The sequence below is a fragment of the Phoxinus phoxinus genome (assembly GCF_949152265.1).
Source record: "Phoxinus phoxinus genome assembly, chromosome: 24".
Classification (NCBI taxonomy): Eukaryota; Metazoa; Chordata; class Actinopteri; order Cypriniformes; family Leuciscidae; genus Phoxinus; species Phoxinus phoxinus.
In genome coordinates this window covers 16,415,398-16,427,840 of record NC_136899.1, presented here as the reverse complement: position 1 = coordinate 16,427,840, position 12,443 = coordinate 16,415,398, and the positions used below count along the sequence as shown (strand labels likewise).

The 12,443-nt window shown below is 36.0% G+C and overlaps 2 protein-coding genes across 2 annotated transcripts in view; one reads left to right on the top strand and one right to left on the bottom strand.

Moving 5' to 3' along the window:
* Positions 1-8,047, top strand: part of acad11 (acyl-CoA dehydrogenase family, member 11) — a 69,865-nt gene extending 61,818 nt beyond the window's left edge. Inside the window, exons 15-20 of the mRNA XM_079600928.1 lie at positions 1,136-1,221; positions 1,483-1,554; positions 2,025-2,179; positions 3,358-3,474; positions 5,153-5,262; positions 5,914-8,047. Coding sequence (XP_079457054.1) covers positions 1,136-1,221; positions 1,483-1,554; positions 2,025-2,179; positions 3,358-3,474; positions 5,153-5,262; positions 5,914-6,028 — 655 coding nt within the window. The 3' untranslated portion in view covers positions 6,029-8,047. The remainder of the gene's footprint in view (positions 1-1,135; positions 1,222-1,482; positions 1,555-2,024; positions 2,180-3,357; positions 3,475-5,152; positions 5,263-5,913) is intronic.
* Positions 8,048-8,488: 441 nt separating this feature from the next.
* Positions 8,489-11,592, bottom strand: LOC306992255 (uncharacterized protein). The gene is made up of 6 exons (XM_079600933.1): positions 11,413-11,592; positions 10,070-10,096; positions 9,542-9,622; positions 9,318-9,425; positions 9,056-9,115; positions 8,489-8,977 (listed from the first exon to the last, which is right to left on the bottom strand). Exons 1-6 carry the CDS (start codon positions 11,527-11,529, stop codon positions 8,906-8,908), a joined length of 465 nt encoding a protein of 154 aa, XP_079457059.1. The 5' UTR covers positions 11,530-11,592; the 3' UTR covers positions 8,489-8,905.
* Positions 11,593-12,443: the final 851 nt, after the last annotated feature.

Genomic DNA, 12,443 nt, shown 5'->3' with positions numbered 1-12,443 from the left:
AAACGAAACAAGTCCATATTTCCTTTCTATATATATATATATGTATGTATATATTCAATTTATAATTCATGGGTTTTGATTGAATTTAAAAGCGATTTTTGTAAATCCAGAATGATTCAGTTAGAATCGTAATGGAATTGTCAAGTCACATTTATTGACTGATATATACACACACACACACACACACACATATATATATATATATATTTATATATATGTGTGTATATATATGTGTGTTTTTGTTCTTTTTTTATGGCATCGTGCGATCACTCTAATTCTCTCTCTCTCGTTCTATCTTGCTCTGAGTCTTCTTTAGTTTCCTGCTTTTCTCTCCATGTTTTTTGTGCTGTTTTTTTTTGTTCAGAATCATCTCTTTCTGTCTTCTGTCTGTCGGTCTTCCTGTCTTCCAGTCTTCCAGTCTTCCTAGCAGTGCATTCTTTCTCCCCTGCAGTGACTAGCGACCTTGGCAGCTGAAAAGAGAAAGCGGGTGGAACTTTCTCTTATCTTTCATTTAAATCCAAGTAGTATAAAGCTAAACCTTCTTCACCCTCATATCTCATGAATATCTCATACATCAGACACATTCAATGGACTTCTTCCTTACTATAGGAAGATGAAAGGGGTCATTTCCTGAGAAATCAAGTTTTTCTTGATGTTTTCAAAATAAAGGGTTTAATGTACAATGTTATGGAAACATTCTAGACTCACATTAAAGATGGATGACCCGTATCTAGATGCCAGAATATCATAAAGTCTTCATTGTGGAATTTCTTGACAAAAGCAACATAGCAACCACAGGGCAAAATGGTAAAAATACTTAGAATACCGTAAGAACCGCATAGCAACACTCAACCTCTACTGTTGGTTAATCATGCTCCAGTATAGTACTGTCCATCAGTGGATGTGAAAAAATCATGTACCGGTATGTAAAATATGTATATAAAACATACTTGTATAAATATATAAGTATGAATAATATTAATAATTGTGATTAATAAAATTAATAAAATGAATTACAACAAATAGTATTAATAAGGGTTAGGAGTAACATGGTCATTGTAAAGTGTTACTGTCTGTTCATGCAGGAGTGGGTTTTTTGTGTGTGTGTGTGTGTAAATGTGAAAATGTTTTTCAGGCATGGCCTGCATACCATGATCCTGGTCCCTCTGAACACTCCAGGAGTGAAGAAGATAAGGCCGCTTACTGTTTTCGGACAGGACGGTGAGTTCTGATTAACACAATCTTGCCGTGCCACATGAAGCTTATCAGATCTTCAACTCATCTTTTTTTTTCATCTCTGTGCTTTAAAGCCTCCTCTCTCACTATCACTCCACTACATTCTCGCTCTCAGCATCCTCTGTTTGAGTTTGTCTGTTCTTCCACATCTGTCTTTCACCATATCTTTTCAGTATATGTGATGACACAGATTAAAGAGGGTTCCCTTGCTTTTACTATACAGTGACATATTGTTTATCTCTGTAGATGCGATCCATGGTGGCCATTTTGAGATCCACTTTGACAATGTGAGAGTTCCTGCTTCCAACATTCTTCTTGGTGAGATTCATTCATCAGAGTGCGTGTGTGTGTGTGTTTGTCTGTGCACGTGCTGTACGCACCTACTCTCTCTGTGTGTGTGAGTATGCTTGTGTACTGTTCTTGCAGATTAATGAGCCCACAAAAACTTCAATAACTTCAGCGCCCTGGGCATTTACTCACAGGGATAAAATAAGCTTTATTGGAATACTAGGAATTAATTTATTAAACCATAATAGATATTGATTAAACCCCTTAAAGGAAGCACTTAACAAAACTACCTTGCCTTGTGGGTATTCACTGTTTGGTTTAACCTATTTTTTTACACCCAAGGCTGGTTATAAAAGGACTCAATTTGTCACGCACAGATTTAAGCTTGTTATATAATATATTTTTGCATTACTATTTGTGGAGCTGTCTGATTAATGTATGGTTGCCATTTGATTCATTGATTAGATAAATAGTTTGCTCTCTGATTGTTTGTTTTTTAGGTGAGGGTCGGGGCTTTGAGATCGCTCAGGGACGGCTGGGACCAGGTAGACTTCATCACTGCATGAGGGCTGTGGGGCTGGCAGAGTGGGCACTGGAGCTGCTCTGCCAACGTGCAGCTCATAGACAAGCCTTTGGAAAGAGACTGTACCAACATGTACGTATGTGATTGACTTAAAGTTTGTTGTTTTGGTTTGTTAATTGTACTACCTTGAAAATGTTGTAGATTAGATTCTTTGATGCACAACCCAACATTATCATTAGAAAAATGAATGAATGAATGAATGAATGTATGTTCGTTCGTTCGTTCGTTCATTATAATTAAAGAGTTTGGGTCAGACTGTCCTTATGAAAAAGAAGTGTATTGAATGTGCACTAATGTACTTCAGATCATAAAAGGTTTACAAAGAAAACTTATAATACAAATAAAACAAATACTATATTATTCGTGAAATGAAAAGACCGCTTAAGTGCTCTAAATCTAAAATCGTGCTTTAAAGTTTTACACTTAGTTTGATGTTGTGACTAAAATACTAAAGCACATGTGAATTACCTGATTATAGTTTGATTGTAGTAACTGTAGTGTGTTGTTTGACATTACACATTGTTTAATTCATGTATTTTAAATATACTAAATTGCAGCTTCATCATTACAAATGTGTAATTACAATTATTTAAATACTGTTCATAAATTACGTGTATTTTGGTTTACATGAAATGCTTGTCATATTATGTATTGTCATATAATCAAAATTCTTTACATTTAAAAATGTACGGGAAAAAGTGTAAGTTCAGCTTATTGCATAATTTTAACAACAGTATTTAACAACAGTATATTTTTGATTACAATTTAAATGCAGCTAAATATCCAAAAACATCCAGTTCGCAAACTTGTATTTTATTAGCAAATATGAGCAATTAAGTATATAATTTTTGTAATTATGCACATTTTATAAAAATATGCTACGGTGTGCTTCTTTTTCACAAGGGTATCCTGAGGTTGTGTTGTAGAGAAAGTTATTTTATGTCTGTCAGGATTATCTAATAGACCATGGAATGGAAGATTCCATATTAAGATAAATATTATTGTGCATAGAGAGTCTTAGACCTCAATAATGCAAGATGCTTGCCAGAGGAATCTTTTGGAATCTGCTCTTATTGACCGCTGGCTGGCCTTACCTCACAGCAAACGGCTCATTACTGACACCCAGTGGATGAGCTTTTTATATCAGCTGGTGTATTTGTAATTCATGCATCAATCATATATTTTTGGTTTGGTTTAATGCGTGTAATATATTCAGTGTGTTATTGTTCAGTGTTTGTTTCCGGTTCTAGGAGGTGGTAGCTCATTGGATAGCAGAGTGTCGAATCGCCATTGCGCAGGCGCGTCTGTTAACATTACATGCTGCTCACACACTGGATACACAGGGCAACAAGGCTGCAAGACAACAGGTAAAGTTTACTGTTATACTTTGTCATTATCATTATTTTTTTTCCTTTGACATGATGTTACATTTTCTGAATTGCACTGTCTCACTCTTTTCTGTCTGTCTGTCTGTCTCTCATGCTTTTAAAAATCCCAGTCACTCCCACTTAATGCATGAACTGAAACTCCAATAGATGATGGAAGATGTGCAGAAATCAACTCTGACAGACTGACCTTTCATAACATCTCACAGACGCACGAACACACAAAGTTTATCTCAGAACTCATCCCCAGCTCTTTCTGTCACTCCTCATCAACAGATGTGTCTGTGGGAGTGATATGTTCACTTGGGATGTGTCCAGCTCCAGAGAGCAGTAAAGCCTGAGCAGCATTACTCCAGTCTTCAGTGTCACATGATCCTCCAGAAATCATTCAATGTTGTTTTGCTCAAGAAACATTTATTGTTATTATTGTTATCAATGTTGCAAACTGTTTTTGCTGCTTAACATTTTTGTGAAAACAATGATACCATTCAAATATTTGTGGCAATATTACAAAAAGATAAATGAAGGCCTGTATTCATCAAGGATGCATTAAATTGATTAAAAGTGACTTAGTAGTTTCTATCTAAAAAAAAGTATCACTATTTCCACAAAAATGTTAAAAAAGTGTTTTCAACATTGATTATAATAAGTAATGTTACCTGTGTGCACCTAACCAGCATATTAGAATGATTTCTGAAGAATTATGTGACAATGAAACCAAGAGCAATGATGCTGAAAATTCATGCTTTTGCCATCATAGGAATAAATTACATTTAAAAAATATTCAAATAGAAAACAGTTCTTTTAATTTGTGATAGTATTTTACAATATTCTGCAATATTTTACATCTACTGCAATAATGGAAAAAAGTTACCGTATAGAAAATAAAACCATTCTATTTTAAAACTTGATAAAAACACACGTCTTAATCCAGTTCCCCTTCCAGCCCTCAACTCTCTCCATATACACAGTTTTCGCCGCCTGCCGTTCCATCGCAGCAGTGGCAGGGGCCATTTGCTCAACTTGGAGTCCTCTAGGTTCAGCCAGAATAGTAGGGCTCCGTATCCCACTGGCTGTAGTCACGGTAACACAGCGTTCAGTCTTCCGCTAATAGAGATGAAGCATATTCTTGCAGCGATTCTGTTAATGTTAGCCTACCTGCTGTTTCCTCCTTGCTGAACCAACACCTTATGTTTGATTCATATTGTGGGTTCGGAGAAAAGCCAAACACCTTAAGCACGTCTCCTGCTGGGGTGGTTTTAAAAGTAGATACATGACTGTACACAGCCCGTTTCTGGATTCTGCACATTGGTTTATAATGAGGCCCGCTCCTCCAGCAGATGGGCTAACATAATTGCAGATTTCGTATTTATCTTCTCATGTCTGTGTATTCAAAATTAAATGTCTTGTTGGATGCATACCAGATCCACACAAATCTATAATTGTACTAAACATCCGAGGATTACGTTAGGCTGATGAAATCGTATTAGCTTTTACTGCATGTTCCTGTGGAGATGTCTTTGCCTGTAAGGTCCCAGTGTGGTACTTTTTAATGAAACCACTCTCAAATGAAGGACATAAGCAAAACAAACACACTCACTCAGATCTGTTTGCCACCCATAATATCTTGACCTTGTGGGATTTTTTTCTTCTTCATTAGATTGCTATGATAAAGGTGGCGGCAGGCAGGATGGCGAGTAAGGTGGTGGACTGTGCCATTCAAGTTTACGGTGGTGCAGGAGTGTCTGATGACTTCCCACTTGCAGAAATGTGAGTAAATTATTGTTTCCTGAAAACAAGTGTACATCATATTTTAATTTGCTGAAATTTTGTTGGTGAGGTAAATGAGTTTCTCAATTATTTCAAGTATCATGGAATGTCCATAAAATACTATTGAAAGACATTGCTTTTATCTTGAAGAAAATACCATGTGGTGTATATACTGTATATACAGTGCCATTTAAGTGTGAATATATCTGTTTAAAAGTTATTTAAAAGTTGTTATATATTTAAACCATATAAAATTATTGTTAGTTGATGTTAACTAATATAAACTTATGTTGCCATTATTATTATTATTATTAATGCGGTGTGTAATACTTATAAATAAAATAATTATACTAGTGTTAAGAGTTTAATTTTTATTTATTGATGATGATAATAATAATAATTTCATAATAATAATCATAAAATATACATTTTATTATTATTGATGTATAAAATAATTGTTCTAGTGTTTTAGCATAATTATTTATTGATGATAATAATACTAATAGTCATAATTATATAAATGTTATTATAATTTTATACCATAAACAATCAACCTACTTAAAGCTATTTGATAGCTGTTTAAGGATCACTAGAAGTTTTTAGTGATGTGTCATATTAAAAGCATTTTTGTGTGGTTATATGTTTATATAGGTATGCTTATGCACGGACTCTACGCATAGCTGACGGACCTGATGAGGTTCATTTGTCCTCCATTGCTCTCCTGGAGCTCAGAGACCAACAGAGACGAGCCCAAGCTAAACTCTGATTCACCTTAAATCAGCCAAACACAAACTTCTTAATTATTTCTTGAAAATTACTTAAGGCTATCTTAGAAATAGAAATAAGAAATTAATAATACTCCTATACTCTAATCATCATGGGATATCACAAGTACGTACATAATATAAAGAAAATATTCAAGTTCAAGTTGTGTCTTTAATTGAAATGTGACTGTACTTTTTCATTTAATGTCAAATATTATTATAAATTAATGTCTATAATATGTTTTTTTCATTTATTTTTAATTCTGTAATCAAAAATGGCTGTTTGCGAAATGGGACTACAGCACATTGTAGAGTAGACTGGGTAATCCCAGCCTGATCTGCCGGCGATTTGATTTCTCCCTGCAGATCAGGCTGGAAACATGTACATTTATTTCTCCTGCTTCCTTACCAAATTTGTGGGAACCAATCACAAACTGGCTTATCCACCTGGCGCACTATTGGCGGGTTTAACCCAATGACGATAGAGAATTTGATTTACCCGTCTCTCGCACGACCGTCAATCCAATTCCGTTTAACTTCTCGACGATGCTCAATGGGTTCTTTAGTTTAGCAAACAAATCGCTCGAGTGGGTATAAATACCACTCACTTAAATTTTTCTTTTTTTACACAACCTGATGCCATTGCTGCTTCTGCAAACCGCTGATCAATGCTACATACCAACACGTTTGTTGACACGTTTCATGCCTGGAGTATTCGCGTCGCTGATTGGTTGAAGGACTATCCAATTGCGTACTGTCATTTAAACTATGCCTGTTGATCACGCCTCTTGTGCAATAGAAATACAGAGCAGACTCCCCAGACCAGTGATCAATCTTAAAAGATTGAGCTTGGTCTGGTGATAGCCAGACTATTTATAGAGCACATTTTATAGCAATATAATTGTTTTTTTGTAAACTAACTGCACGATTCCTCTCTTATCCACTTACCCCTTTAAGAGGGCTATCCATACCCGTCAGACTTAAAGGGGTGGTTGATTATGTTTTCACATTTCTAACTTTTGTTAGTGTGTAATGTTGCTGTTTGAGCATAAACAACATCTGCAAAGTTACAACACACAAAGTTCAAAGCAAAGGGAGATATTTTCTTTTAAAGAAATAGCTTTTTAAGGACTACAACAAACGGCTGGTAGGGGCTACATGACATTCCTCCCGAGTTAGTGACATCTCTAATCCTAAAATTTACATAAGCGCCGCCCCCGGGAATTCGATTTATAGATTATCAAGACAGAATATGCTAATGACTAGAAGATAACTACACATAAGCTACCTAAATTCATCAACTAACCATTCAGAAAAGTTTTTTTTTTTTTTTCAGTTTATGTCTCTGTGAGGTAAAATGACACAAGCTCTTGAAGCTCCGCCCTCTGTTCCGGGAACAGCAGCTCATTTGCATTTAAAGGGACGGACACAGCAAAACGGTTTGCTCACCCTCAAAAAGTGACAGTTTTAACACGCTATATAAAAATATCTGTGGGGTATTTTGAGCTAAAATTTCACATACACACTCTGGGGACATCAAAGACGTATTTTACATCTTATAAAAAGGGCATTATACCACCCCTTTAAGCAGACAGGTGTGAAGAATGTGTGTGTTTAAATATTGCATCTCTTCACGTCTCTGTGTCATGGCTTCCTCCCAGAATTTCCCTACCACCTCATCAGATCTTGTTTAGATGTCCTTAAGTCTGGTGTGTTTATAAAAACCCTAGTACTTGTGTGTGTGTGTGTGTGTGTGTGTGTGTGTGTGTGTGTGTGTGTGTGTGTGTGTGTGTGTGTGTGTGTGTGTGTGTGTGTGTGTGTGTGTGTGTGTGTGTGTGTGTGTGTGTGTGTGTGTGTGTGTGTGTGTGTGTGTGTGTTTTTGAGTGTGTTATGTCGGTTATATCACTAAATGGATTACTCAGTGCATTTTCTCAGTCCCTCCTTCAGAACTGGAAGGACACATGCACAGATGGGCTGGTAGTTCGGTACCTTATATAGACATGCATGCGCACACACTGACAACAATGGACCGTCTGTTGCTATAGATGAAGTCTGAGTGTTTTCTCTCTAATTGGGCATCACCGATCTCTCTGCCAAAGTCCTCTGGCAGTCTGCAAGCATACTGGCTTTTTGCTGGTCTTGCATAACCAGACAAGTCTGCTCCACTTTTGCAGTGCACTTGGCCAAAAATCGCCCACTTAGGTAGGAAACCTCTGTTTGACCAACATCTAAAGCTATAAACCTGATCATATAAGCTGTGTACCCCGACTTCCACAAGGCAAAGTCAACCAATCAGATTAGAGCTTGCCAGATTGAGAAAATGCTTTCCCAGCAATATGCATCAGACAGTCAGTGTACAGACTTTTTTAGATATTAAACATTATATAATGATTAAATGCTATTTAGCATTTTTTTTCCCTCTCCAAATATTATTTTAAAGTATACTTTTATACCTTTAAAGTTTGAAATAATCAGTTTTATTGTGAAGTAGTTCAGACCATCCACATTGAAGAAAGTCTATTTAATCAGGAATCTACAACATATTTTAGATATATTGAATCGGTTCAAGCAGTGTATATAGACTTACTTAGTACAACATTGTTTAGAATCATATTAGCAAAAGATAATTAGACTATAAACTTTCTTTTAAATGAGTATTATGCAGATTTTGAAGTTTAGTATACTGCATATATGTTCATATTGAAGTAGTTTGTTTTTACGTGTTTAATTCCTAACTCTGGGACCGTCCAAATTGTGTCATTAACAGTGATAACATTATCTGCACAACAGTCTACTCTCTTTAAGTACATAATCTCAGATTTAAATGAGTTAGGAAGTCCAGCAGAAGTAAGTGTGGGTCTGGTGCTTCAAAGAACATCTCATGAGCATGTTTTATTCCTCACATTCTTCTTTCTCTTGGGTTCACTTCTTCTGGACCTCTTCTTCACAGACTAAAATAGAGATGGAGTTGAGCTTATACCCTTTGACACTGAATTGTCAGAAATGTGTGTATGTTTGAGAGAACTCACCTTTAATGCAGGCACTTTTGGATGGGGAACATCCTCAAACTGTCTATGCACACTTACAACCTGTCGCAGAGAACATCAGGGCTTATTATTTTTTCAGCATTTTGAAGTGGCTGCATATTTAACATCTGTACAGTACCATGAATGGTAGTAGATGATAATAGTACCATTTTAATAAATTGCACTATTAATGTTTTTTAAGTCTAATTTGTGTATATCATCACTTGTGATTTAAAATGTCATTGTGGCTGTCATGGATATGCACCTGTAGTGGGTTAGTTGCGTGGTTGTGGGAAAGAAGTGAGTAAGAGCCGATACGAGACCTGTTGGGCTTCTTCTTACTGGCATTCAAATGTCGCCTCGACCTATCGGTCTAAAGTACAGAACAGAAAGTACATAAACTTCATAAATAGAGAGTAATACTCTCTCTCGCTTTCTGCCGAGAGTACAAAATGTTTTTCTCTTATGTTACATGAATGTGTTTCTCACCTGGATGAGTGTGTTTGGAGATCCTTTGACTGAGTAAGATCCAGGCCGTTGAGTGAGTTGCGCTTGTCTTCGCATCCTTACCTGAACACAAAGAATAGATGTTTGCAAATGTTTGCCTTATGATCAAAGAAAAAGTCACATTATAAATGTGTTTTTCAAAAAACTGTTCTTTCTATTCATAAAACAAACCATAAATACAATTGCATCACAGCTTTCACAGAAATATTAAGCACAAATAAATTGAGCACCAGATAAGCATATTACAATGATTTCTGAAGGATCAAGTGACAGTAAAGACTGAAATAATGATTGTTGAATGATTTGCCATCACGGTAATAAATTAAATTAAAAAAAATATATTAAAATAGTAAACCGTTTTTTATTGTAATAAGTTTTCACAATATTACAGTTTATATAGTATAGTATAGAATAGTACAATAATATTTATTGTATTTTTGATCAAATAAATAGCCTTGGTGAGACTTATGAGACTTTTCAAAAACATTAAACTGTATGCCACAGACTTACCAGAGAAGAGAAGGGCTCTTCTTCAACCTATGAAAGGACATGAAAGAGGATTATTTTTGGGATATGAATTATTTTAACAGCAACTTATTTTTTTTATTTTTTATTTTTATATTGTTTGTTTAGAAAACAATCCACATTTGTGTCCGTTTGAGCTAGACAGTTGGTCTGTTTGATTTCCTTTTTTCTGGAGTCTGTATATTCCTAAATAAATATTGATCAAAGCTCTGATAATTGGCACTTCTCAGTGCACATACTGTTTATGCTTTGTAATTAATACTTTTGTTCACGATCAAGCCACTATTTAGTTTTATTAAATTATTTTTTTGTTCATAAATTCAAAACTTCTTTTAAGTGACTAAAATAAATAATTAGATTAAACTCTCTCAGCACTCCTACTCTTTCCTCTATTTCATCCCATCCTTTCCACATCAATATCTTAAAATGTACTGCATTCACTTAAAACAATTTAGACATTAAAGAAGCGCAGCGTTTATGTTTCTTTCTTTATTAACCAGCCACATCTAGCAGAGTAGCAGCAAATAGAAATTACCGTTTCAGAAAGCCAAGAAAAAGAAGGCATTGTTTTCCAAGTACTGTTGAACTATGGAAATTCATCTGAACCTAAGCTAATTGAAGTTGAAGTCCAGCCGTAGACAGTGCATGTGTGTTTGTGTGATAGTTCACGTACAGGTGTGTTTTTTCATGTCTGCATGTTAACTCATGAGACGGAAGAAATGGAAAACTAAGTAAGTGGAAAGTCAAGTAGCGCTCTGGCACGTTGAAATGCCATGGAAAGTTGGAGACGTTTGGTATTTTCAGGGTATTTTGGGATGACAGACTATTGAGTCACAGCTCTTCAGACTCCACGGTAGCGAAGAGTGAAATGACATCTGTGTCTGTGGTTCTGACCTTCAAACACATCTGGTCAGTGTCTTTACTGCCTCCTTTAATATATAAAAATACTCACAATGCCTCATGGCCAGTATAATTGCCCTTATTCTCTTGCTTTGCCACTGTGACGCAAAACCAATCTGGAATGGAAACTTGTGGGTTAGCATTCCAAGGCTTTTACTGTAGTCCAGTGTAGACCACAAACTACAAAGTCTTGTTTCTTATATTAAGTTCAGTGATTTGCCTGAAATTAACTTAAGCGAAGTTTTATTTTGATGTAATGTGTAATTAATGTACTGTTGATGTGTAATTAATGTGTTATACATGTGTGATTACACAAGTAAGCCCAACTGAACTAGTACCACTAAAAAGCACTTTAAGCAAACTATGATGCATCCCAAATGGAGCGTATTGTATTCTTCAGCCATGCAAGATCTCAAACCAGACCTTACCTTGACCTCTGTAACCTGTGTGCCGGCACAGTCCACACTTCTGCCTGTGCAGTCCAGAGCATGTGTAAGCAGACAACCCTGTAGACAAAGCAGACAGACCCATAGCATTGTGACCATAGCTGCAAGAGCGTGTTAGTGTGTTAAGAGATCAGAGGCTCTGTGGAGCTCCCTCTCTTAGTGCAATAGTTTTATACTCCCAGTCCTAATGGAGACCAGATGGAGATGAGGGAGAAAAGACCATGCCAACCACACGCACACACATACACACACATCCGCAGTTGTCTACATAGCAGAGAAACCTCGGACATATTCAAGCAGTTAGAAGAACTAAAACCCAAAAGCTTGCAACCACAGAAAACACACATTCTTATAAGACTTGGAGAAATATATCATACACACTAGCAAATAGATAGTGTCAGTTATTGATTAAAATAGACCTAGAATACAGAGGAAAATAGTTGTAACTGAAAAGTAATATACTGTAAACTTTTGTCCCAAAAGATGGAGGATTTTGTGGGGTTGTTTGGAGAGAAAAAACTTAGCAGCTTTCTGTGGCCACATAATAATCACATTCCAGCCTCTGGAACATAGCGAGGATGCTTTGAAGTAACTGTGTTCTTATATGAGAAAAGGCATGTTCAAAGTGTTCGCTCAATATTCCATCCAGATAAAAGAACTACAAAGCTTTTAAATAAACAACACACTTTGACATATGCGTGCACACTTACAGACACATTTAAATCTCAGACCCAGAGGACATGGCATGGCAAAGGCAAACATCCAGTCCCAGGGCTGAAGAGACAGCCAGGAACACTGGTTTGGCAGTTTTCAAGAATTTGTAGGTATAGCTAGATAGCAGTTCTTGTTACCTGAGATGGACTATTATTTTAGTCATGGAGACAATAGAAAATCTTATGATGTGGAATATTAGATGTTTACATTTCCTTAAATACATATTCTGGGTTCAATACAAGCACTTATGGCATACTGTTGATTGCCACAAATTAATGGTAACACTTTATAAAAAAAAC

Excerpts from the sequence above, each read along its gene's own strand:
- LOC306992255 (XM_079600933.1), bottom strand. The coding sequence starts at position 11,529 with ATGGTCACAATGCTATGGGTCTGTCTGCTTTGTCTACAGGGTTGTCTG. Across the intron at positions 9,426-9,541 it reads CTCCAAACACACTCATCCAG|ACCGATAGGTCGAGGCGACA; the intron begins GTGAGAAACACA and ends TCTGTACTTTAG. Across the intron at positions 8,978-9,055 it reads CAAAAGTGCCTGCATTAAAG|TCTGTGAAGAAGAGGTCCAG; the intron begins GTGAGTTCTCTC and ends TCTCTATTTTAG.